The 25471-nt window shown below is 36.3% G+C and overlaps 3 protein-coding genes across 5 annotated transcripts; 2 read left to right on the top strand and 1 right to left on the bottom strand.

Annotated features, from left to right (window-relative positions):
* Nucleotides 1-4431: 4431 nt before the first annotated feature.
* Nucleotides 4432-5549, top strand: LOC107852394. Its single transcript, XM_016697436.2, has one exon. The coding sequence runs from the start codon at nt 4673-4675 to the stop codon at nt 5363-5365; it is 693 nt and encodes a 230-aa protein (XP_016552922.1). The 5' UTR covers nt 4432-4672; the 3' UTR covers nt 5366-5549.
* A 114-nt stretch (nt 5550-5663) lies between these two features.
* On the top strand, nt 5664-15067 carry LOC107852395 (receptor-like protein 56). The gene is made up of 5 exons (XM_016697437.2): nt 5664-7897; nt 8146-8301; nt 8398-8553; nt 10425-10580; nt 11349-15067. The coding sequence occupies exons 1-5, from the start codon at nt 7519-7521 to the stop codon at nt 13184-13186; spliced, it is 2685 nt and encodes an 894-aa protein (XP_016552923.1). The 5' UTR covers nt 5664-7518; the 3' UTR covers nt 13187-15067.
* Nucleotides 15068-18163: 3096 nt separating this feature from the next.
* Nucleotides 18164-24452, bottom strand: LOC107852392 (geranylgeranyl transferase type-2 subunit alpha 1). 3 transcript variants are annotated; one of them, XM_016697434.2, is made up of 8 exons: nt 24261-24451; nt 23749-23917; nt 22471-22631; nt 22282-22386; nt 20934-21734; nt 20652-20841; nt 20153-20336; nt 18164-18715 (listed from the first exon to the last, which is right to left on the bottom strand). In XM_016697434.2, the coding sequence occupies exons 1-8, from the start codon at nt 24374-24376 to the stop codon at nt 18327-18329; spliced, it is 2115 nt and encodes a 704-aa protein (XP_016552920.1). In that variant the 5' UTR covers nt 24377-24451; the 3' UTR covers nt 18164-18326. The 3 variants fall into 3 exon arrangements, with proteins under 3 accessions (XP_016552920.1, XP_047266989.1, XP_047266990.1); XM_047411033.1 differs by lacking the exon at nt 18164-18715 and adding an exon at nt 19934-20029 and having other exon boundaries at nt 24261-24452; XM_047411034.1 differs by lacking the exon at nt 18164-18715 and adding an exon at nt 19934-19990 and having other exon boundaries at nt 24261-24452.
* Nucleotides 24453-25471: the final 1019 nt, after the last annotated feature.

Here is a 25471-nt window from a genome sequence, read left to right as displayed (position 1 = left end):
TAATTTTAAGAAGAGACTTTAAGTTGACAATTCGAATTCATGTTTAAATACTTTTCAATGTGGATAATTTTTTTTTTGTGAATTTGGATTTAATTAATTTAAGTGAATATGAAGCATAGAGTAAATCAAATGATTCAAAGTAAAATGATAAGTCTTATACCTTTTTCAGATTTTATTTGTGATATTACAGTGGATATACTTATTACTTTATGGTCCATATGTACATATGTTTTATGTTGTATATTTGGTAGTTAATTATTTCCGGCTATTTATATCAATTTAAGGTTCCATCTTTGAAATTTCGATAACATCAACTAACACTTTGGACCTCGTTTGGCTAAAGATTTCTCCTCCAAAGACTTGATAAATAATGTCTGGTCATATAATTTATCGTTATTTGATAAATATTTTTGATAAATAATTTAAATTCTCAAATATTAAAAAATACTAATATTTGAGTTTGAAAGTGAAATATGTTTCTCAAATACATATGATTTCACCTATATTTCATCAAAAATGACTTGTCAAAAATATTTAAAAATTATGATCAAACGCTAGCTTTTTTCGGATGGTGCTAACCCATGGTATGATATGATATCATTATTAAGAGTATCATTTTCTAATATTTCTTAAAATATATGGTGTGATGTGATTTGATTTCATGATGATAATCACAAAGAACTTCATATTATATAATGGTATAATTTAATTTCATAGTTAGATAACTATAAAAAAACTCACATTATATAACCACCCATTTGATGATGTCACATCATTATCTTATAATATATTTTTCTCTCATTACCTTTATCATAATAATTCTATTTTATTCTCTTTCCTACTTCTTTCTAATAATTATATTATGTATCTTACTTTTTAAAAATTTATACTTTAAATTGTTAATATGTGAAATTCTATGACAAAAATATATACAGTTTATTTAAATATTATGTTCATTCAAATACGGTAGAATACACCAACAATAAGTAAAAGAGAAAAGACATATTCCTCCTGAACTTGTTCTCCAAACTCACTTTAGCACTTAAACTTAACTTCCGTTTATTTACCCCCTTAACATCTTTAAAGTGTATTTGTTTGACCCCTAAAGTTGACGTGACATTTTAAAAAGAAAAGGGGGCGCGTTTATTTATTAAAATAAACAATTTCAGTAATCTTATATTTAAAATATAACAAAACAACAACAACAACAACAACAAACCCAGTGTATTCCCACTTAGTGGGGTCTGGGGGGGGTAAGATGTACGCAGTCCATACCTCTACCTCTGATGAAGTAGAAAGGCTGTTTCCGAAAGACCCCCGGCTCAAGTCACGAGATATCACACAAACACATAGTACAGCACAGAAGCAGATGACATAACATAGATACGGCACCCATAAGGAATATAAAACAGAGTAAAGCAGGAATGCAGGAATATAAAGCAGAGGAAAGCACACAGATTCGTAATAAACATGGAACACGGAACACGAAACACTGAATACGGAATCATAACAGGAATACACCCCCACCAATTAATTCCCTACACTAGCGATCCGAACTGGCCCTAATCCTCTGCCGTAATTCGCATCTTCCAGACCTTCCTATCTAGGGTCATGTCCTCGGTGAGCTGTAACTGTTCCATGTCCCGCCTAATCACCTCACCCCAGTACTTCTTCGGTCTACCTCTTCCCCGTCTAAAACCATCCAACGCTAGCCTCTCACACCTACGGACCGGGGCATCCATGCCCCTCCTCTTCACGTTTCCGAACCATCTCAATCGTGCTTCCCGCATCTTACACTCCACTGAAGTCACACCAACCTTCTCCCGGATAGTCTCATTCCGAACTCTATCCCCTCGGGTCAGTCCACACATCCAGCGCAACATCCGCATTTCTGCCACCTTCATTTTTTGGATGTGGGAGTTCTTAACTGGCCAACACTCCGTTCCATACAGCAAGGCCGGGCGGACTACCACCCTATAGAATTTGCCTTTAAGCTTGGGCGGCACCTTCTTATCACACAGCACCCCCGATGCGAGTTTCCACTTCATCCATCCCGCCCCAATACGGTGCGAGACATCCTCATCAATCTCACCGTTACTCTGAATCACGGACCCGAGATACTTGAACTTATCCCTCTTCCCTACCTCCTGTGCTTCTAGCGAAAATATAACCAAAAAAAAAAATAAAAAAAAATTAAAATTAAAATAAAAAATGAACACTTTTTTCTTCTTTCTTATTCAAATCATCATCAACAACACTCAAACCTCCATTAACAACCTCAATTTTTTTTCACTTTCCTCCATTAACAACACCACCAAGAACAACACTTTCCTTTATTTTTTTTTACTTTCCTCTATTAACACCACCCAAGAACAAACATGAAAACACTATTAAATAATTTTCTCAATTGAACACCATCTCAACCTTCAATCCAACTCCCTCAAAATTTAGATAAAAATTAAATTAAATTAATGATTTTATTTTTGAATCACTTATCATCAATAAGATTTCTTTGATTTTTACTTTTGAATTTTTTTGTTAATAAGACAATTTAAAAAATTAATTTTAACTTGATGAAAGTATTTTTGTGTTTGAATAATAAAGAAGAGGATTGGGGTGGGGGCTGGAAGGGAGAAAAAATAGGGGTGGGGGGCTGGAAGGGTGGGGCTGAAAAGGGAGAAAGAATGGCGGGTGGAGAGGGTGCTGAAAGGGGAGAAAGAATGAGAGTGGGGTGGGGGCAAGCGGGTTGGGGGAGGTTGCTGGAATGGGTAAAGAGATTTTGGGGGGGGGGGGGGGGGGGGATTTTTTTTTTATATATATATATGTGTATATATATATATATATAATAAATATATATTTTTTGCTTTTTAAAATAAAAATACTTAAAAATAGTATGTGTGTGGGATTTTTTTTAAAAAAAGGCAAAATGCTCTATTGGATCCCTGTACTATGTCAGTTTTGTAAGTTGGACACTTCTACTTACATATTTGTCATTTGGACCTCTGAACCCACGAAAAAACTACATTTTAAACACTTTTTTGGTTTACATTCTCCCATGTCAGTTGCCACATCAGCTGCCACGTGTGTCATGTTATCTGTCATGCGTGCCACGTCATCTGCCACGTCATTTAAAAAATAAAATTAAAAAAATTAAAAAAATAGAAAAAGTATTACATTAAATTCCAAGTCATTTTTAAAATGCTACATAACAAATTAAATATTAAAATTAATTTAATTAAATAACAAAAATTTATAAATTATAGAAAAATTTGAATAATTATTTAAAAAAATAATAATAAAAAAAGTATTACATTAAAATTAATTAAATATTAAAATTAATTTAATTAATTAATTTAAATTAGTAAAAAATTAATTAATTAAAATTCTTAACTAATTAATTTATTTAATTAATTTATCAAATTTAAAATTCTTACCTAATTTAAAAAAATTACTTAAATAATTAATTAATTTAAATATGATTTATATATTTAAAATATTTAATTTAAATTAATTGTGGGGAGGGTTTGGGGTGGGGTGGGGTGGGGGCTGGGGGAGGGGGTTGCGTGGGGCTAGGTGAGGTGGAGTGGGAGGTTGGAGGAAGGGGGTTGGGTGAGGTGGGGCTGGGGAAAGGGTTGCGTGGGGCTGGGTGGGATGGGAATGGGCTAGGTGGGGTGGGGGATGGGGAAGAAGAGGGGTTACGTGGGGCTGGGTGGGGTGGAGGGCTGGGGAGAGGGGTGAGTAGGGTGGGGACGAGCTGGGGTGGGGGTGAGAGAGACTGGGTGGGGTGGGGAGGGGCTGGAGAGGGGGTGGGGTGGAAAAAAAATTTAAATTTATTATTTTTAAATTTTTAAAAATATTTTTAAATTAAAAAGGATGGAGGAAAAAAAGAAAGGGCTGGGGGTGTAGGGGTGGGGATGGGCTGGGGTGGGGTGGGGAGGGAAATTTTATTTTTTAAAATTTTTAAAAATATTTTTAAATTTTTAAAAATAATTTTAAATTATTTTTAAATTATTTTAAAAATATTTTAAAATTTAAAAAGATGGAGGGAAAAAAAGAACCCTTTTTATTTTTTTAAAATAATTGTAATATTTTTTTTATTTTTTAAAATTATTTTAATGTAAAATTAGTCAAAAATTGACCTTCATTAGCATCCCTAGGTGAGTGGTTACACTCTCTTTGTTCTAATCATCATAAATTTGCCACGTAGGCAAGGTCAATGGTCTAAAGGTGTAAAATGCTGCTTTTTGATGAGGGTTCTGATGATTAACATATAAGTAGAAGTGTCCAACTTACAAAACTAACATAGTATAAAGGTTTAATAGAGCATTTTGCTTTTAAAAAAATCTTAATTTTTTATGTGGCAATGACCCGATACTAATATAACACTGATTTGATATTGACATGATGCGTGTGTAATCCATTCTCAGTTGTGAGAATGGGAAATAAATATATTTTAAAGATATTAAGGGGTAAATAAATAAAAATTAAGTTTATGTGCTAAAAATGTATTTTCTCTAAGTAAAAATACCCTACCGAGCAACTCTAGCCTGCAATTCATTCATCATCATCAACTTTTTACTTCAATCCATAGACACTATCAAAATCTTCTAAAACTCAGTAACACTTACAACACCCAATCTGAAAATCCTCAGCATAAACTCCACAAAACGGCATGGATATTTTCTCCGACGAGCACATGTACCGCGATCTCTTCCTGCAAGCAATTCTAATCCTCATCACAATCTTCATGTTCCTTTACATGTACAATATCCCTCAAAAATACCTCTCCAATCTCCGTTTACGCAACCGCTCCAACATCCAATCAAAGAAGCACTTCGTACAAGGCGCTCAGCTCCTCTCTCAAGCCAAATCAGCCGCCGCAGCAAAACAACACTCAGCATCAGCACAATCTTCTTCTTCTTTAGCTAAATTAGCGGAAGAGCAAGCCGATTTAGCGATTTCGCTGGATTCGTCAGACGCTGCTTCGTACATACTCAAAGCGTTAGCGCTAGACATGCAGGGGATGAAGACATCCGCGCTTGATTCGATCGACGTTGCGCTTTCGCCGCCCGCGGTGAAGTCGTTGTCGGAGGATGAGAGAGCGGAAGCTTTGTTTAAAAGAGCGCAGCTGAGATCAACGGCTCCCGGGGGAGTGAGTCGACGAGTTGACTCAGTGATTGAGGATTTGAACGAGTGCGTTAGGTTGAAAGGTGATAATGTTAAGGCGTACTGTTTGTTGGGGGATTGTTATGAGAAAAAAGGGATGAAAATTGAGGCAAAATTGGCTTATTTGGATGCATTAAGAGTTCAGCCTGATTTCGGTCCTGCTACAGAGGCAATTGATCGTCTGAATTCAGAGTCTTGAACTGTAATGGTTTGTTCACCTTCAAATTAAACAAAAATGTGTGTTCAACATTTGGAGAATTTAGTTCTTTTTGTTTATGCTAAAACAATGATTAGCTTTAGACTTTTATGTATCACAGATATTCAGGGCAAACTAATAACTTATATGAAGAAGAATATGCATTATATTTTGAACATTTCAGCTATAACATCTGTTTCAATTTGTTCGTCTTACTTTCTGTTTTTCGTCCATTTCAAAAGAATGTCTCTTTCCTTTTTAGCAAATCTTTAGTTTCAACTTTTTACTAAGCATGTTTAAGACCACAACATTTTGATATATTTTGTGTATATTTAATTTAAAAGCACAACATTCAAGAGTTTTCTTTATTTTGTTAAACTCGGGTCAATTGGAACACCCTCTCTACCTCACGTTCGAGGTGGTGGGACTGACTGCATACACTCTACCCTTCCCAGATCCCACTTTGTAGGAATACACTAGGGGTGTGCAAAAACCGAACCGACCGATAAACCGAACCGATAAAAATGTTATTGGGTTATTGGTATTGGATTATTGGGTTAACGGTTTTTTATTGGTTTTATAAAAATTTTTATTGGGTAAACGGTTCGGTTTCGGTTTTAGCTTATTGGGTTATCGGTTATAAATCTCTCTATATATAGAGAGAGATAGATCGATATGTGTATGCATATATATATTATATGCACTACTTATTCACAATTCAGTGATTCATAAAGTATTAACCTATTCAGGGCAACAAAGGCACAATATAAAACTCGACTATTATCGTAATGAAAAACTTAAAGCATTTATAGCTTCCAACAATTAGGATTTAATTTTTTTCTAGCTAACATTCAGTTCAAGTTTGAAGATTCTTGTAAATTAAAATGCATTGTGTAGGATTTTGGCGGTAACTTAGATTTCGGTTTTTTTATGTTAGTTGTTACTATTTCTATTTTATAAGTATTTTCTTATTGGTTAAATCGAAAACCGAACCGTTAAGGACCAAAAATCGATAAACCGAAACCGATAAGAAAATATCTTATTAGTTGGTTATTGGGTTTACATATTTAAAAATCGAAAACCGATAAACCGAACCAATAACACATAAAACCGAACCGAACCGACCGATGCACACCCCTAGAATACACGGGGTATGTTGTTGTTCTGGTTGAAGTCAAAACCACACAAACAAATTGAGGTGGAGGCAACATTACCTAATAGCTGCAGCCTTCCCAGCTAATTGATTTTGCTTAGGCAGCCTTCCCAGCTAATTGATTTTGCTTAGGCATATGGTTTTTAGTAAGTTTTTTGTAAGATCAAAATCAGTATTAGAGCTTATGGTTTTAAGATGACAAGATTGGTAATTACACTCAAGGTGTGATCTACTAGTCAATAATCTGGATTAAAAATATGGAAGACTATGCTTTGAATGTTCATCCGAGGTAAAATAACACTAGATGATTTCTTTCGACCTGCCTAAGTCTTAGTAGGCAGAGTCATCCAATACCTATGCTAATTTTTGGTGAACGCTGTTATTCAATACCTGTGCTAATTTTGGAGGATATGGTTATCCAATATCTATGCTGCTGGGTGGATACAACAACAAACAACAAGAACATACCCGGTATATTCCCACACAGTGGGGATATATGCTGCTGGGAGCTAAGTTGCTCGAACTCTCCAAAAATGTTGTCGCACCCGTGTCGGATCCTTCAATAATACACTACTTTTGGAGGATCCGACACACACCTGAAGACATTTTTGAAGAGTTTGAGCAACTTAGGCTGGGAGGATATGCGTTATTAAAAAAAGAAAAAGAAAAAGAAAAAAAAAGAAAGAAAGATGAGGAGAATAGGAAATGTTAGGAGTCAGCATCAAGATTGGGCAAGGTGGCAGAATTTGTTGGAAAAAGTCAGGATTGACCTGCTTGACTTGGCTTATCTAAGAAAAGGTCAGTATTTCACACAAAATATGTTAAATCATGGGAAACAGCTCATGCTCATTTACTGATGAAGTACCTGTGGTTAATCTTAAGGCAACTTAAAATTTCTAATTTGGTGTTGACTCACGACTGTGAGTATGTAAAAAAGTTCTTGTAACAAAAGGCATTAGCCAATGACTCATTGCTAGTTGCTGAATAGAAATTTATCAACATTATGGCTGGAGTTTGGGGTCCTATGCTTCAGCTTCTATGGACATGTTGGATACTGATGTTCGTGCATCTCATGAGTTGCAGTGGTAAATTAGTGGAAGAGGAAAAGAAGGCACTTTTAGAGCTGAGGGACTCCCTTAACTATCCCAATGGCTCTACTCTAATCAATGAATGGGTTGAAGAAAACTATTGTGCGTGGGCTGGAATTTTCTGTGTCAGAGATCTAAATAATGATGCACGTGTTCTTGATATTATTCTTACCAGTAAAAGGGAACTTGGACTTGGAATATGGTATCCTGATGCAACCTTATTGACTCGTCTCACTCATCTCCGGTCTCTCTATGTATCTGGCAATGCTATTGGCAACTGGATCATGCCAGAAGGTATTCTTGTGATCAAAATGTTCACTCATTACTCGTATACATGTTTCATTTGATCAAACCTGCATGTGTACAACTTATCTCCCTTAGTATTTAGTGGTATAATCTGGTACAAGCTCTTACTGCTGTCAATATCTGTTAAACACTTTCCTTGAATCCTTAAAGCGTTAAATTTGCTGCTTTTTTGGAATGATTCTGCTCCTTCAACTTTGCATGTTGGAGTATTGCTTTTTAACAACTTATACTTGCAGCATTATGCAAATTGCGCGACCTGAAGGAGTTGGATCTAAGTTTCAACCCTTTAAATGGTGATGCTCTGCCTCATTTTCAAGTATGTAGCCTTGCATCTCTAGAACAGCTGCACCTATCAGGGGTTTATCCTAGTTTCCCTTTACCACTGCTCAGAGGTTTGTTGTCTCAGTTGTTGAGTTTTAATCAGTCATAGAGTGCATCCGAATTTTTACCTTGGTTTTAATATAGCTCGTTTTGATGAATTCATGTAGCATTGTGCGGACTAAAGGATATACGGAAACTGGATCTAAGCAACAATAATCTTACAGATGATAGTATGCCACATTGCCTGTTTGATGATCTTTCATACCTTGAAAGCCTCGACTTGTCTGGGAATAACCTCAAGAATTCCCATCACATTCTATCAGGTTAAGTTGGATAATTTTCTGTCGTTACGTACATGATCTTGTGCAAATTGTCATTATTATTATCATTTTCCTAACAACAACAACAACAAACCCAGTGTATTCCCACATAGTGAGGTCTGGGGAGGGTAAAATGTACGCAGTCCATACCTTTACCTCTAAAGAAGTAGAAAGACTGTTTCCGATAGACCCCCGGCTCGAGACACGGAATACTAAACAAATTCATAGTAAAGCATGGAACAAGATGGCATAACATAAATACGACACCCACAAGTAATAGTAAACAGAGAAAAGTAAACATACTCGTAATAAAGCATGAAACAAGGTATCATAACAAGAATAATACCCTCACCAAGTAATTCCCTACACTAGCGACCCAAACTGACCCTAGCCTTCTTGCCTAATTCGCGTCTTCCAGATCTTCCTATCTAGGGTCATGTCCTCAGTGAGCTGTAACTGCTCCATGTCCCGCCTAATCACCTCTCCCCAGTACTTCTTCGGCCTACCCCTACCCCGTCTAAAACCATCCAAAGCTAGCCTCTCACACCTACGAACTGGGGCATCCATGCCCCTTCTCATCACGTGTCCGAACCATCTCAATCGGACTTCCCGCATCTTATTCTCCACTGGAGTCACACCAACCTTCTCCTGATAGTCTCATTCCGAACTCTATCCCCCTAGTCAGCTCACACATCCAACGCAACATCCGCATTTCCGCCACCTTCATTTTTTGAATGTGGGAGTTCTTAACTGGCCAACACTCCGCTCCATACAACATGGCCGGACGGACTGCCACCCTGTAGAATTTGCCTTTAAGCTTGGGCGGCACCTTCTTATCACACAACACCCCCGAAGCGAGCTTCCACTTCATCCATCCCGCCCCAATACGGTGCAAGACCTCCTCGTCAATCTCACCGTTACCCTGAATCACGGACCCGAGATACTTGAAACTATCCCTCTTACATACCACCTGTGATTCCAACTTCACTACCACCTCATTCTCCAGCTTCACGTCATCAAACTTGCATTCCAAATACTCTATCTTGCTCCTACTCAACCTGAACCCTTTAGACTCAAGAGTTTGTCTCCACACCTCTAATTTATCATTCACACCCCCCGCGTCTCATCAATCAAAACTACATCATCTGCAAAAAGCATACACCAAGGCACCTCTCCTTGAATATCTTTTATAATTTAGTATTTCCATATATTAATACATTCCTCCGGTTCTTGAGCGGAGCATCTATCGAGAACAGCCGCTCTACCTTTGTGATAGGGGTAAGGTCTCATATACTCTACCCTCCCCAGACCCCACTTTGTGGGATTACACTGGGTATGTTGTTGTTGTTGTTGTAATGGTTTCCTCCGGCTGAACAAACTGTTAATTGGTGGTGGATTCTCTCTTATGCTCAACTATCATCTTCTTGGTCTATATGCTGTCGTTAAAGTATTGCTATTGAGTCTGCATGAAACACATAAACTGACTACAATGTTGAAGTTAATGATATGATTCTCATTATCTAAAAGTAGTTTCTCCAGAATGAAACAAATGTCACCTGGAAGGGAGTCATCAGATGAAGAATACATAGATGAACTATTTTCTTAATTTGGTAATTCCAACTGTGACCTGGCATCCATATATATCTGAAGAGCTTTTCTTCGATAAAGAACATGGTCCGAACGAAGTTCTAGTCTGTAGTTTTTTCCAGTTTCCCTTAACAATCTTCGCGCCAGCATAAGATAGCAAGCACGAACTATATATTCCCTGGAGTTGAGTTTTCAGATTGTTCCGATGAATACGAAACTCAATTTTTACTCAGATTAATGAACTTGACAAAAAACAACCCTTTTGTTGCTTCATATATTTCTTGCAGCGTTATGTAGATTGCGGAATCTCAAAAGGTTGGATCTGAGTGATAATTTTCTTGATGATGGAAGCATACCGACCTGCCTCTTTGAAAAGCACTCGGTGCTTGAAAGTTTGGATATTTCACATAACAATATCAGGGGTTCTCCTGATTTCTTTTCAGGTAATGCTGATGTTCTGCAATTTCTTTGCAGCTACCAGTTCAATTTTGAAATTGAAGTCACTGTGAATGAATGTCCAATTAGCGTTTACATGCTATGCATGAGACATGGTTAATCTTAATTTTATGATCATTCGATGAAAGTCCATTCTGAGCCTTCTTTGATAAAAAAATCTCGACAGAGGTTTCCACTTGTGTTTGCTCTTGATAATGGTCAGCCTTTCTGAATCTTGTTATGGGCAACTTTTGGATTTCAAAAGCCTAATAGTGTTTTTAAAATAAATTCTGATTTTTCTGCCTGAATCACACTTATTCTAAGTTCCAGCTTGCCTTGAACTTAACCACTGTAATGGGACATTTTAATCTGTAGTGTCACCTCTTTTGCTTGTTGTTTTCATATTGTATTTTTACTGCCGTTCGTGCAAAGAGCATTTGTAGTTTCTATGTGTTTTGTCTAGTAAACCAGGAGGTTACGGGTTCAAGCTGTCGAAACAGCCTCTTGTAGAAATGTGGGGTAAGGCTGCGGTCAATAAACCCTTTTGGTTTGGCCCTTCTTTGGACCTCATGCATAGCAGGAGCTTTAGTGCACCAGGCTGCCCTTCATGTGTTTTGTCTAATAAACTGGGTTGCTGACACCCTGTCTTTACAGATTGTAGAATGAATATTATGCATCTTTACTTTTACTTCGTGTTACAGCAAAATTGGGTGCTGAAATTTTGCACAACAGAGTTATATTTTTTCTGGATATTAACAACTTGTTACACTTTTCAGGAATCTGTAAACTTAGGAACCTGCAGGTGTTAAATCTTCAGGATAACCTTATACAAGGTGTACTTGATCCATGCCTTGGTGGAATGAGTTCTTTGGTTTCTTTAGATCTTTCGTTCAATCATTTTGAGGGAATCGTTTCTTCATCCATATTCAGCAACCTGACTCTGCTTGTGACTCTTCGTCTTTCAGATAATAGGTTTGATGGACTTCTCTTGTTTGCATCATTTGCTAACCTCTCCAATCTTGAAGCCATTGATCTTACTAACAATGAGTTTGAAGTTGACACTGAAACTCCATCTTGGGTTCCATCTTTTCAACTTGTGTCCCTTGACTTACGAAATACCAGACTGAACCGGAACTATGGCCATGTAATTCCAACGTTCATTTCCAAACAACACAAGTTGAAATCCCTGTCTTTGTCCTATAATTCCCTTCAAGGAAATGTTCCCTCTTGGTTGTTGTATAATAATACACTTCTTATGTTGTCTTTGAGAAGCAACCGTTTGTATGGTGGAATTCCTGTGGCTTCTCAGTTTCAAGCATCAAGTCTTCTGATGCTTGATGTATCAGATAATTTCTTAGGTAGTACAATTCCCATTAACGTGCTCGAATCATTTCCAAACTTACTCTATCTTAACCTGTCAAATAACGCCCTCGGAGGCACCCTTGCTTCATCTTTTGACAATCTGCTTAAGTTAGAGGTGCTGGACCTTTCTGACAACTTCTTACTGGGAAAACTTCCTCCAACTTTAAGACAGAATAACACTTCATTGGCACATTTAGTTCTTTCAAACAACAACTTTCACGGGGAGGTTATGCCCGTATTTTCAAATATGTCAAATCTTGCCTACTTGCATCTTCAAAATGATGGATTTATTGGAGTCCTCCCTGCTTCTATGTTCAACCTTCCTGTTCTGAAGGTCGTGGACTTCAGCAGAAACAATTTGTCAGGCAATATTCCAGATTATTTTCCTCTTTTTCCACATCTGGCCATACTGATAGTGGCAAGAAACCGATTTCATGGGATTATTCCAGTGTCTGTGTGCCATATGCAAAAGCTTCATATTTTGGACATGTCTGCAAATTTACTCTCTGGGGTTTTACCTTCTTGCCTCAGTAACATAACCGCGTGGCTGAAGGAATCTGAAGTTGTACTGCCAGCCTTTATGTGGTTATCTCCAACATATACTAACTATAGAGTCAAAGTTCCTTTAACAACCAAGGGCAATGCACTTTCTTATGAAGGCATTCCTCTTTCGCAGATCACCATTCTTGATCTATCCATGAACCGTTTTACCAATGAAATTCCATCACAACTAGGAGAACTTGCAGCCCTCCATTCATTAAACCTCTCGAGCAACATCCTCTCTGGCCATATTCCAGACTCTTTCATGAACTTAAAGAAGCTCGAGAGTTTGGATCTTTCTTATAACCGTCTAATAGGAAAAATCCCTCCCCAGATGACTCAACTCGATTCCCTTTCAACTATAAATTTGTCTTTCAATCATCTATCAGGAAGAATCCCGTTTGAAAACAAATTTGTGACCTTTGAAGCATCAAGTTATAGAGGTAACAAGGAACTCTGTGGACCACCATTGGAAAATGATTGCATGCTCTTGAGCCCGCCTCAGCAGCATGATGAAGAAGAAGAGGAAGACGAGAGGCAAGGTATTGGTGAGAGTGACTTCTTTTTCTTCTCATGCGTTGCTGTTGCTTATGTTGTGGGATTTTGGAGTGTCATTGGTCCTCTTCTGCTTAGTAGAAACTGGCGCAGGACATATTATGCTAAAGTCGATAGCTGCATTGAAATTTGCATGGAGAAACTTCATCTTTCCTAGTTCTCCATGAATAATTTTATGTTACTTTTGATCTTTTAGGGGCCGTTTGGTAGGGTTTATGAAAAACATTGTTGAATAGAGTGTATTAGTAATGCTGACACTATTTCGCATCCATTATTAATTTGGCATATTTCTACTTTCAACTTGCTTTGATGAACATGTTGGATAGTTGCAGACTTGCAGTGTTCAGTCATAGAGTTAACAAGATAGATTTATGAAAATTGGTTAAGATGAACAAATTTTGATTTTCAGTAAACTCAGTATTGACTAATTACTATCAAAAGTATAATAAAAAAAATTAAAAGGACCCACCCTATTTTAAAAAAAGATAAGTGTTGGCTTAGTTTTAAAAATTATTAGGACATGAATTATTATAGTATTAATTTATGAGGAGTTTTTGGAGATGAGCAGTTGAAAACGTCTTCCCCAAGTTTGAGTCTTGACCAAGTACCTTATCTCCATTTTGACAAAGAGGAAAAAGTTTTTTTATAAGTAACTTATTTTCTACTGTTTTGGTTTGCCACAAATATTTTATAGGAGAATTATTTTTCACCAAAAGTGAAATTGAGGAAAATTATTTTTCTAAACATTATCTTTAAGGAGATTTAGAGTGACTGGTAAATTCTATAATAGAACTTGTGCTCTTCGGTCCTTTCTTGAAACTAAAGTCTTGACACTGACTTTAGTTCATCGGGTTATCTTTTTTTAAAAAAAACAAAAACAAAAACTTCTTCAAGATACTATTCGGTTCATTACTATCGGACTATCACTTTTCTTGTGAAACTTATATTCCAAAAAATAATTTTAACTCACCGACCAAACACCGAAAGACAATTGAACGAAAATATTTTCAGAAAATGACTATCGTCATACCAAACACACCATAAGCTTCACCCCATTAAGATGACAGGTGTCACTATTCACTCAAGACCTCCCTTGAACCGAGGGTACAATTCTCTCTGAGATAGGGGTAAGATTTGCATATATTTACCTTTTTCATATCCACTCTGTGAATTATACTAGGTATATTATTATTATTGTTGGATCAGGGGAGGTGAAGATAATTGAAAAAAATAAATAGAGAATCTTACAACCTTCATCATGGTGTTGACGAATTATTTAACTTGCTTGACACTTCTCTCAATTTGCTATAAATTGCCTCTTGTCCACCCTCTTCTGATCCAAACTGATCCAATTCCTCCAAATAACAAACAAGAAAGAAGCGCAAGAGAAAAGAAAACTTATTCTTCTTAGCGGCTTTTTCAACCTATCCGAGGTAAGAAAGTAAAGCAACCAAGAGCCTTTTTTTTACCCAAATGGAGTTAAAAGTACAAGAATCCAGGATACTTAACAACATGAACGAAGCACTGTGTTGCTTCATGATTCTAGCAGTGATACTAAATACCATGAGTTTGGTTCCTGAGAAGACAAAGCTAGTACTAAGAGATGAAGCCGAAAGTGAGCTACTTTCATGGCTGTCCGGAAGCGTTGTTACCTTAACGATCAAGTATCTGAATTTCTGCATTGCTAAGATGTTGCAATTCAGATACCTCGCGCCATTGCAAACTGCACCTTCTACTATTATGTCACTGGTTTTCTGGGTTGCGTTAACTCGATCAGTCTCTGCACTGTATTCTTGAATCTTTGGCTTTGGACCTTCTAAATCCTCCTCTACACATTAGTCCTACCGAAAATGAAAATCTCAAGCCATTTCTGCCGGACCACAAGGGTCTATTGTATGCAGCCTGTACTTCCGCAAGAGGCTGTTTCCGCGGCTTGAACCCATAAGGTCACATGGTGCTCCCTTTCAAAAGCATCAAACTCTATGTGTAATATGTATATGTTTTGAGAATAAGTATAATGGAAGAAATGTTTTCATGCTGGATTACTTTGGTAGAAAACTCTCACTTCAATTATCAGAAAACAAAACCTGATCGATATAATATAAATCATCTGAAAAAACCCAAATATAATAATCAAGTCTTGCAACAACTACATGATACAAAAACATATTTCGGTGCATCAAATATCTTTAAGAGCGATCAGGGATCTGACGTTTGATTACTGGCAACTATCACCATCGGCAATAGCTTAATTAGAAGTGATTTTATCTTTTCATCGGAAACTGCACTTCCTATAACATCTAGTTGTATCAAGTTCAATTCCAATAATCAGCCACCTCAGCACCATGCATCTCAGATTCCTCAGGTTTCCAGTTAGCTTCACTTTTATGATTCGGAGGAGAAGAGCACAAATACCTCCTCGTGTCAATAGAGTGCGCCCCAATCTCGTTGTAAGAGATATCCAAGACTTCCAGTGATCTTAGACCTTTCAAAGGCTCCAAGAAGTTGCATCACCTCCATCACAACTAGGAGAACTCACAGCCCTCCATTCATTCAACCCTCTCGCGCAACCTAGTATCTGGTCATATTCCAGAATCTTTCATGAACTTACAGAAACTCGAGAGTTTGGATCTTTCTTATAACCGTCTAACAGGAAAAATCCCTCCCCAGACGACTCAACTCGATTCCCTTTCAACTATAAATTTGGCTTTCAATCATCTGTCAGGAAGAATCCCCTTCTAAAACAAATTTGTCACCTTTGAAGCAGCTAGTTATAGAGGTAACAAGGAGCTCTGCGGACCACCATTGGAGAAAGATTGCGTGCTCGGCAGCATGATGAAGAAGAAGAGGAAGACGAGAAGCAAGGTATTGGTGAAGAGGGACTTCTTTTTCTACTCGTGTGTTGCTGTTGCTTATGTTGTGGGATTTTGGAGTGTCATTGCTCCTCTTCTTCTTAGTACTATATATTATGCCAAAGTTGATAGCTGCATTGAACTTTGCAGGGAGAAACTTCATCTGTAATTCTCTATGATTTTTTATTTTTTATTTTTTGGTCTGTTTCTCGTAATCTTTTAATGTTGGCAAATATATTTCTACTTTCAACTTGCTTTGATGAACATGTTGGATAGTTGCAGACTTGCAGTGTGTTAACTTTGAGAATAAATATCCTTATGTTTATGAACTTTGGATAGAATGAACTTTTTTTTTTTTTGATCTTTAGTAAGTTCATAATTCTAAGTTGTTTTGGAGAATTGATATTATTTCAAAAATTAGAAGGTTTCGCGTCTACTTTAAAATTCTTTGCGGTTGAAAACTGAAACTGAATATTTGTGTAACCTCAATTCAAAGGAAATACTGAAAAAGGGCAGCTCGGTGCATTAAAGCTACCGGCATGGGGTTCAGCAAAGGCCGACCACAAGAGTCTATAGTATGCGGCAAGACCACGAGAGTCTATAGTACACAAATTATAATGATTTCTGAATTAATTAATCAAATCACCTTTTAAAATAAAAATAAAAAGTTGTTGGCTTAATTTTAAGAAATATTTAGGGCATTATTGTATGAATTGTTGGTGGGAGGTTGAAAACGTCTTCTCCAAGTTTGAGTCTTGAACAAGTGCCCTAAGGGCTGACCCCTTGCTCTGCAAGGCACTGATTTCAAATTACTATTACTTTAATCAACACTTGTACATTTTTATCAATCAAAAAAACTTAAATTTCTTTAGAACACTACTTGCTTTGTTAATATTGTTTTAAAGAAAAAGTTTAATTCACCAACTAAAAAACATACCCAGTATAGTCCCACAAAGTAGGATCCTCAAAGAGTAGAGTGGTGTATGCATATGTGACCTACCTCTACCTTAGAGCGGTTGTTTTTGATAAAACAACAAATAGTAGCAGAATCATACTATAACAAAATAATAATATAACCAACCTACACAAAATAATAGAGTAGTTAATAACAGAAATAGAAAAATAAGAAATAAGAATAATACTACGACTACTAGAATGGACAATAAGTCACTAATACACTCTTTACCTGCTGGTATGAACGCACTCCTACTTACTACGCTTCTATTCTAATTCGTGCCTTCCACACCTTTCTATCAAGTCAATAACTCACCGACTAAACAAATGAAAGAATTTCATGAAATAACTACTTTTCAGAAAATGACTCTCGTCCTACCAAACACACCATAGTCATCAACAATCTTTGTTTAACAAGGATGAAGGGGAGGTCTGAGGAGGATTAAAAAAATAATTAGAGAATCTTTTACAACCTTGATCAAGGGATTGTTGACCAAGTATTAACTTGCTTGACACTTCTCTCAACACCCTATATGCTATACATAGTCTCAATTCCTCCAAACAACAGACAACAAAAGAAAAGAAAATTATTCTTCTTAGCAGCTTTTTTAACCTACCCGAGGTAAGAAAGTAAAGCAACCAATCACATTCTTTTTGCGAAGAATGGAGTCGAAATTCCAAGAATCCAGGATACTTAACAACATGAACAAGGCAATTTGGTACTTCATGATTCTAGCAGTGCTATTAGATACTACTGCTGAATTATACTTGAATTTGGTTCCTGGGAAGATAAAGCTAGTACTAAGAGATGAAGCCGAAAATGTGCTACTTCCATGGCTGTCTGGAAGCATCGTTACCTTAACAATCAAATATCTGAATTTCTGCATTGCTAAGATGTTGCAGTTCACATACCTCGCGCCATTGCAAACTGTCCCTTCCACGATTACATCGCTGCTTTTTTGGGTTGTGTTAACTCGCTCTGTCTCTTCATTGTATTCTTGAATCTTTGGCTTTTAGACCTTCTAAATCCTCCCCTGTATTACATTAGTCCTATTGAAAATGAAAATCTCAAGCCATTTCTACCGGACCACAAGGGTCTATTTTATGCAGCCTGCATTTCTGCAAGAGGTGGTTTCTACGGCTTGAACTCATGACCTCATACGGCAGCAACTTAATCAGTTGTGCGAAGGCTCCACTTCAAAAACATCAAACTCTGTGTAGTATAAATAGAAGAAAATGTGTGTAATGTTGTCTATGTAGAACAAGTATAATGGAAGAAATGTTTTCATGCTAGATTTACTTTGGTAGAAAACTAACTTCAATGTTCATAAAACAAAACCTTCCCTCAAGTAGTCCAGGGCCATAGGGGATATAATATAAATCATCCGAAAACCTCAAATGTAATAAGCAAGTATTGCAACAACTACATGGTACAAAAAAGTCATTCTGTGCATCAAATATCTTTAGCAAAGACAAAGATCTGACTTTTGGCTAGTGGCAACTTTCACCATCAAGCCACTGTATCGATGGTAATAGCTTAACTAGAAGTGATTTTATCTTTTCATCAGAAACTGCATTTCCTATAACATCTAATTGTATCAAGTTCAAGTCTTTAAAAATAGTATAAGCTTCCCAATAATCAGCCACCCCAGCACCATGCATCTCAAATTCCTCGGGTTTCCAGTTACCTCCACTTTTATGGTTCAAAGGTGAAGAGCACAGATACCTCCTTGTATCAATGGAATGTGTACCAATTTCGTTGTAAGAGATATCCAAGACTTTCAGTGATCTTAACAGTTTCAAAGGCTCCAACGCGGTAAAACTGCAGAGTTTATTGTGGCTAACATTCAAGCAGGAGAGAAGTTGCATCACCTCCAAACCTGCACCAATTTAAAAGAGTAATTGAATGAAGCAAGTTTCTTGATTTAAGTATGAAAAGATGCCTGTCTCAAGATGCTCACAAATAAATCAAGAAATCTAATGCCACATTGTTGAAGCAAAGCATAATGCACAGGCAATTAGTTTAAAAATAGCATAAGATTTGAAGCAATCTTTTTTATTTAGCAATTCCTCATGATTCAGAAAGACAACAATCGAGCACCTCAGCAAGAGATGACAGATAAATTAAAACTTTTTTTACACAGTCAACTTTATTGGATAACTACATTTGACTTCCAAGAATTTGAAAAACATATTTTCTCACATTTTTTTCTAGAGGAAAGGGCAAAACACTGAAGATTCAAGTATGACTAACTTAGTCAATTTATTAACCAGACCATCACTTAGATTCTTTTCAATAAGTTATAACCTATCTACTCAAATTTCTTTTCATTTCATCCAGTCACTATGAAGATCATAAAGAATCAAGATGCTTTTTAAAGCCTAAGATCATATCATTAGTATCAGACCAACATGATGTCTAAACTATTTATAATCAGCACATGTGGCTCAACCACTATTATCTAATCAAGCTATCACAACAATCTACATACCCTGATCTTATCTCTTTACACCAAACATGCAGCATACGAAAGATTTGATACATGTATAATCCCTCTCATATCATGGAAGAATATTCTCTCTCTCTCTCTCTTTACCTATTTGTACTTGATTAAGTTGTTAGCTTGACGATTTCCAGATACAATTCTTCCCTATACAGAAATTGCATTTTCCTATGAAAAACTTTAAATAATAAAAATTTCAGGTAGATCTCTAATCATCCAGATGAATGAAAAACTGACAGAGAAGCTCTGATTTTGTTAAGTGGTAAACATAGTAGTTCTTCTTTCCCTGTTTCTTTAGGCCAAACTTTGACTTGCAAAAGGCCCACCATCTTGTCCTCATAGTGTTTTCACAATCAGATGAGCGCCATCGCAACTAAAGGAGACAAGATAATCTATTCCAGAGTTATTTTGCTGACGGCCTCCTTCTCAACCCACGGAAAGGAGCTGGGTAAAGGTTACAATGGCAGATAGCTTGGATGTGTAGTAAGTATACAAGTCCAATGATTACAATTTCAGAAGTGCATCAGAAATTACCAAATTAACAAGACCACATGCAACACAACCTCCTTCCCTGGGGCATTAACAAGATTCTTCTTTTCTGTTTATTTCCTTTAATCTTCTGGATGACGGTCATGATCTAATCTGGCACATCTTGTTTCAACCAAAGAATGTCTTTACTAAGAGAAAAAGCTGGAAAATTTTCTTTTTAGTGTACATTTCAATAGATAGACGAGGCAAATGCTGTGCAAGCTCTATGAAGCCCCTTTTAGTTTCAGAGAACTTGAATTAGCAAGAAAGTGCTAGAGGCATTACCTTCAAGTGTCTTAAGCTGGTTGTAGCTGAGATCTAATACTTGAACCCACAAAAGTTTCTCCATAGATCCAATACGTGAAAGTGAGAGATTATTAAGCCGCAGACAGAAATTATTGATTCTTGGAGAAGAAGGGTCCCTATATTTACGGCAGTGCTTCAGCAACAATTCTTGATTGGAGATTATCTGCAACATCAGATGATTAAACTTGTGCAGTTCTAGGTAAGATTCAATAAAATATCACAAAATTTCTATTTTAAAAAATTGAATACAATACAGTCTTCAAGTTCAAAAATCCAAGTTGTTGCTGGCATTAAGAAAGGCATAAAGCACCAGGTCATCAATTTCTTTATGGCATTAGTTTATCCAAATTATCAATAAGACAAAACCATAGTTAAAGAGTTGGATAGTAGAGGATATTCTCATATAACACAGAGTTAAATTATAATGAGCTATCCATTATAAAACTAGATGCTCGGAAAACACAATAGAAACACATACCTGTTTCAGAAGCACTAGACTGTACTCATCCTGGTAGTAGTGAAGATGTGCAGGGTCCATTTTCTTTAGATCATCATATAGTTGAAGAATTTCTGCATGGTGGCTAACATCTCTATGGCTAGTGCCAGTATATGACATTAAGGTGTCATGGGCCTTCAGAAGTCTGGCAAGTGTCAGCTTCCCAATTTTACTGAAACAGACAAAGAACTAATAAGAGAAGGATAGGATGGAAAATACAGCTGCCACAGATGAACTACTTAGATTGTAAACAGGTTTTCCTACCAGTTCATTGTCGATAACAACTCCCTACAGTGTGTTATCTCAGTATTGATGGTCGTAATATTCCACTGATAGTCCACCACTGTTTCAACTATCTTTGTTCTTTCTAGATGGAACAAGTTAACCAGAACTGACTCAAGAAACTGTGTGTCATGAGTGGAGAAACATTCATCACTCCAAGAGATCTTCCCTTCTTTTTTCAGATCAACATCTTCTGAACAATGAGGTGGTACAGACACTGAAAATTCAATATGAGAAGAATTTCCATGATGAACACCAGTTGAAGAGAAAATGCCTTGAGAACGAGCAAGGCTAACTTTTACTTGGTAAGCCTTCTCAGAATGTGCATGTTCCTCTGGAAAATTAAGATATGTCAACCAAGCTTGAGCAGACCCAGTTCCATCTCCTGAGAGTGATCTCCAAACGAGCTCATTACTCGCAACATTTTCACATTCGATTTCTACTGTAGATGAGCAGATATTCTCAACAGCTTCGCTGAAATAGAGAATGAGTGGAAGTGTTCTAGTATTAGTCTGAAGACTCGTAAAGGGTGAGAGAGAGCAATCTCCAAACGATCCATCCACAGATAAGGAAAGATTACAGCCATGAGGTGGCCATGAAGAAACCAACAATGTCTCTAGCTTAACTGTCTGATCAAGAAGCCACAGATGATAAAACCAACCACTTTGATCATCTGGATCTGTGAAAAGAGCATGGCGCACAAACTCAAACTCTTCTGTAAATACATTGTCCTTGGGAGAATATCCTTTTGCTTTTTCCTTCAGCAAATGAGAAAGAAGAACACTGTATACGAGTCATTATAGAGAAATGAACACTGTATATAGAATGAATATAAGTCAGAACCAGAGTTCCTCATGAGCTAAAACGGTATGGTGATGCTTAATAACATACTTTTTAAACCACTAGTGCATCTTGGAGATAAAAAAATAACATAGTTATGAAACTATAGGCTCTTAAACCAATAGAATTTTCAAATCAACGCGCTAACTAGAGAATGCTATAACACATCGTCTTGATTATCTATCCATCAAATACGACAAAAGAAAAAGTCTTATAAACATTCCACAACACATGATAAATGCATGAATATGTGACAACGACCTTTCTAAGTAAAGAGATAGGATTACTGGGATAGAGCTACATGTTTATTGTTCTACTTGTCAACATAACTTTTTCTTCGAGGGGTAAGAATGTCTTCTTGCCTTCTCGGAATGTTAGTGACTTTAGCTTTTGCACTAGAGCAGCATGACTCGCACAATCTCAACCTACATAACTTTTTCTACGGAAAAAATAGATCTTAACAAGAGTGAACCAACAGATATCATCATACCTGCGGTTGTGCCAAGCAGAATAGTTGCTGAAATTATCATATATCATGTCAGTAGTGTATTCTAGTTCCTTCTCATCTGGTATGTTCTTCAATGTCGTGACAAACCTGAAAAGAGTTACCAAAAAGAAGAGTGCTTAGGCAAAATGCAGCCGACCAGTAATTTGCATTCAGCTTAATCCAAGTCATCACCTTCTATAATTCCATGCATGAAAATTGCGGGAGTCTGCCTTCTGAAACTTACTCAGAAGCAACAATTCCTTGTCTGTGGAAGAATGCCCTTTGCTCAGCACCCATTTACGGTGATGCCATGCTCCGTAGGACTTGAAATTTTTCCTCAATGCATTCTCTACCTAAGCAACACTCCATAGACAAATCCGCACAAAAAATTAATTGCTGACGACAACAAGCTTTATTATTAGTTAAACCACTTAAGCGCAGTGTTATCAAAGGCGAAACACGCAAAAAAATGCCAAGGTCCTTTGGGGCTTTAAGCCATAGAGCAAATATAGTGTGGCCTTTAACAAAGCCGCAAATGGAATACAAGTATGTATGTGCTTATATAACAAATATATGGGCAACAAAAACAAAGAAAAAAATTACGATAAATTGAAATATCAATTGTTCAGTATCATCTCTTCAGATTACACTCATTGGCAAGGCAAAGGATGCCTCAAAGACAGATGACGACACTAAAGCGCCCGCACGCTTTGCACCTTGCTTCAGGGGTTAAGCAAGACTTAGACAAAACTGAGCACCGCAACATATAAGTGAGTTAAAATATATTTTAATTTTCATTATCCATTTGACGCAGATCCATTTGGTAGAGATTCAAATTTTAAAGAGACTCAAAGTTGTGTAACGAATCTTCTATAGCTATTCCGCTCTATCAGGCCCAAGCTTTCTTTCTCAGTCAAATAAAAAAGCCATGTTTGGCATTGTTACTCAACATAGTTCTTACACTTTAAAGTAGCAACATATAACTTCATTCGTAACAAGGGGAAGTACGCCAAAAACCAAACTATAATTTGTTTGGAATTGCAAAGATGTGGCACTTGGGCCTAGCTCAAATCCATAGATCATGAGTGGAGGATTGCCTAAGTCCACATAAGCAAACCACCAGTCCATTCCCCAACCAATGTGGGATCTAACCCACTCTAACAGGATTTAAGAACAGTATTTATCAGAGAAAGCAAAGGGGTGGGGAGAGAAACAAGAAAAAAGGACCCAGTAAACTATGGAATTGAAGGAAAGATAGCATTTTTACAACAACAACAACAACACATCCAATGTAATCCCACAAGTGGGGTCAGGCAAGGCTAGCGTGTACACAGTGTAATCCCACCACAAGTGGGATCTGTGGTAAGGATAGTGTGTACACACACCTTACCCGCACAAAGTAGATAGACTGTTTCCAATAGACCCTCGGCTCAAAGATCACACATTTTTATTCAAAAAAAAGCAACTTACCAATCTGAGTTCTTCATCAAGAATTGACTTAATAGACTCCTCATTCTCCCCGACTTCAGGCAGATTCAAATTATGCTGAACAGCAATTTTTCTATAATTCCAAGCAGTATAATACTCAGGATTTGACTCTAACAACTTTGCACTTACATCTAATGCTTCCTTTGTATATCTGAAACAACCCCACAAAAGCAAATTAACTAACCAACATCAAAATTTAATCTTTTTGGTAAATCAAGAGCACACACACAAAAGATATACTTCTTTTGTATATCAGAAACAACCCCACAAAATCAAATTAGCTAAACCAATTCAAAATTTGATCTTAAACTAAATCAAGAACACAAAAAATACATTTTTTACTAAATTAAGAACACAAAAAAAAAAATTAAAAAAAAAAACTACTTCCATTGTATATATATATAAAACAACCCCACAAAAGCAAATTAGCTAAACAACATCAAAATTCAATCTTAAACTAAATCAAGAACACAAAAATACTTTTAAAAAATTACACTTTTTTGTGATGGAATTGAAGAAATTGTGATTGAAGTGAACGTAATTTGGAAGCTTTGATAGTAAAAGCTTCTTGTTCTTCTTGTGTTGGAGCTTTGCGTGGTCTTCCGTGCATTTTCTTTTTTTTTGCTAATACAAGACTTGAGTGAGGGAAAATTGCAGCTTTGGGTTTAATGTAAATCTTGGATCTTTTAGAATAATTAATATAGATGTATCTTTTAGAAATGCAAAATAAATTTTTGTTTTATTAAATTTTTATGATCGGGGTCTTTACTTTGTCGGACTTGTGTATAGCGGGAGTTGTAGAGTATGAAATAATACTTTTAAGATAGATGGAGCTTGGTTAGAAATGTTAATACGAGCCGATCTAGTTCATTCATGCTAGTTTATACGGGCTTTGGAGTTTGACGAGTTAAGCACATGACACGTAAGAGAATAACAAGTTCAATCATCACACTATGGGCTGTGGGACTCCACGGATCAGCCAATTTTTTAAAATATATTATTTTTATAATTTAAATTTAAATTTTAAATTATTAATTACATAAATATGTATAATATAATATTACATAAAGTTAGTACTTGTTAATCAAGTCTCAAATTTACAAAAAAAATTCAAATAATCTGAAAAAATTAAATAGTTTTTGACACCAATTTAAACCAAATAGAGATATTGAAAAACAAACGAAATTGTTAATGAGTAATAATATAACTAGCTAAATAATATTATTAACCTATTTTTATTTTAATTGATCACAATAAAACACAAAGAAATCAATATTTAGTCCATTAAAAGTGAAAATGAACTCCTAAAAAAAAAAAATATTCATGGCACTTATGAGTTATGGCGTGTTTAATATCGTCACATTATCTTCAGCAAACGTATTTGATTTCTTAAAAAATTTAGTGTTTTAATTATTTATATATATTATAAACATATTTAATATTTAAATATCTATTATGATAGTTCAAATAGACTTTGAGTTTAGTAGTTCAAATAGACTTTGAGTTTAGACTTTTTTTAATGTCTAGTATTATATTCTTTTTTTAATTATTTTTTATTTGGTTCACAGGCCAGCCCAACCCATATTGCTCAAGCTCCACGGGCCAATGATCTTATACGGGTCGGGTTAAAAAGCCTTATTCTTGAACGGACTATAAAAATTGTAGCTCGACCCTATCAAATTACAATCTAGGCCGACGCAGCCTA

This window comes from Capsicum annuum, chromosome 4, assembly GCF_002878395.1.
Source record: "Capsicum annuum cultivar UCD-10X-F1 chromosome 4, UCD10Xv1.1, whole genome shotgun sequence".
Classification (NCBI taxonomy): domain Eukaryota; kingdom Viridiplantae; phylum Streptophyta; class Magnoliopsida; order Solanales; family Solanaceae; genus Capsicum; species Capsicum annuum.
This window is presented reverse-complemented; position numbering and strand designations above follow the sequence as displayed.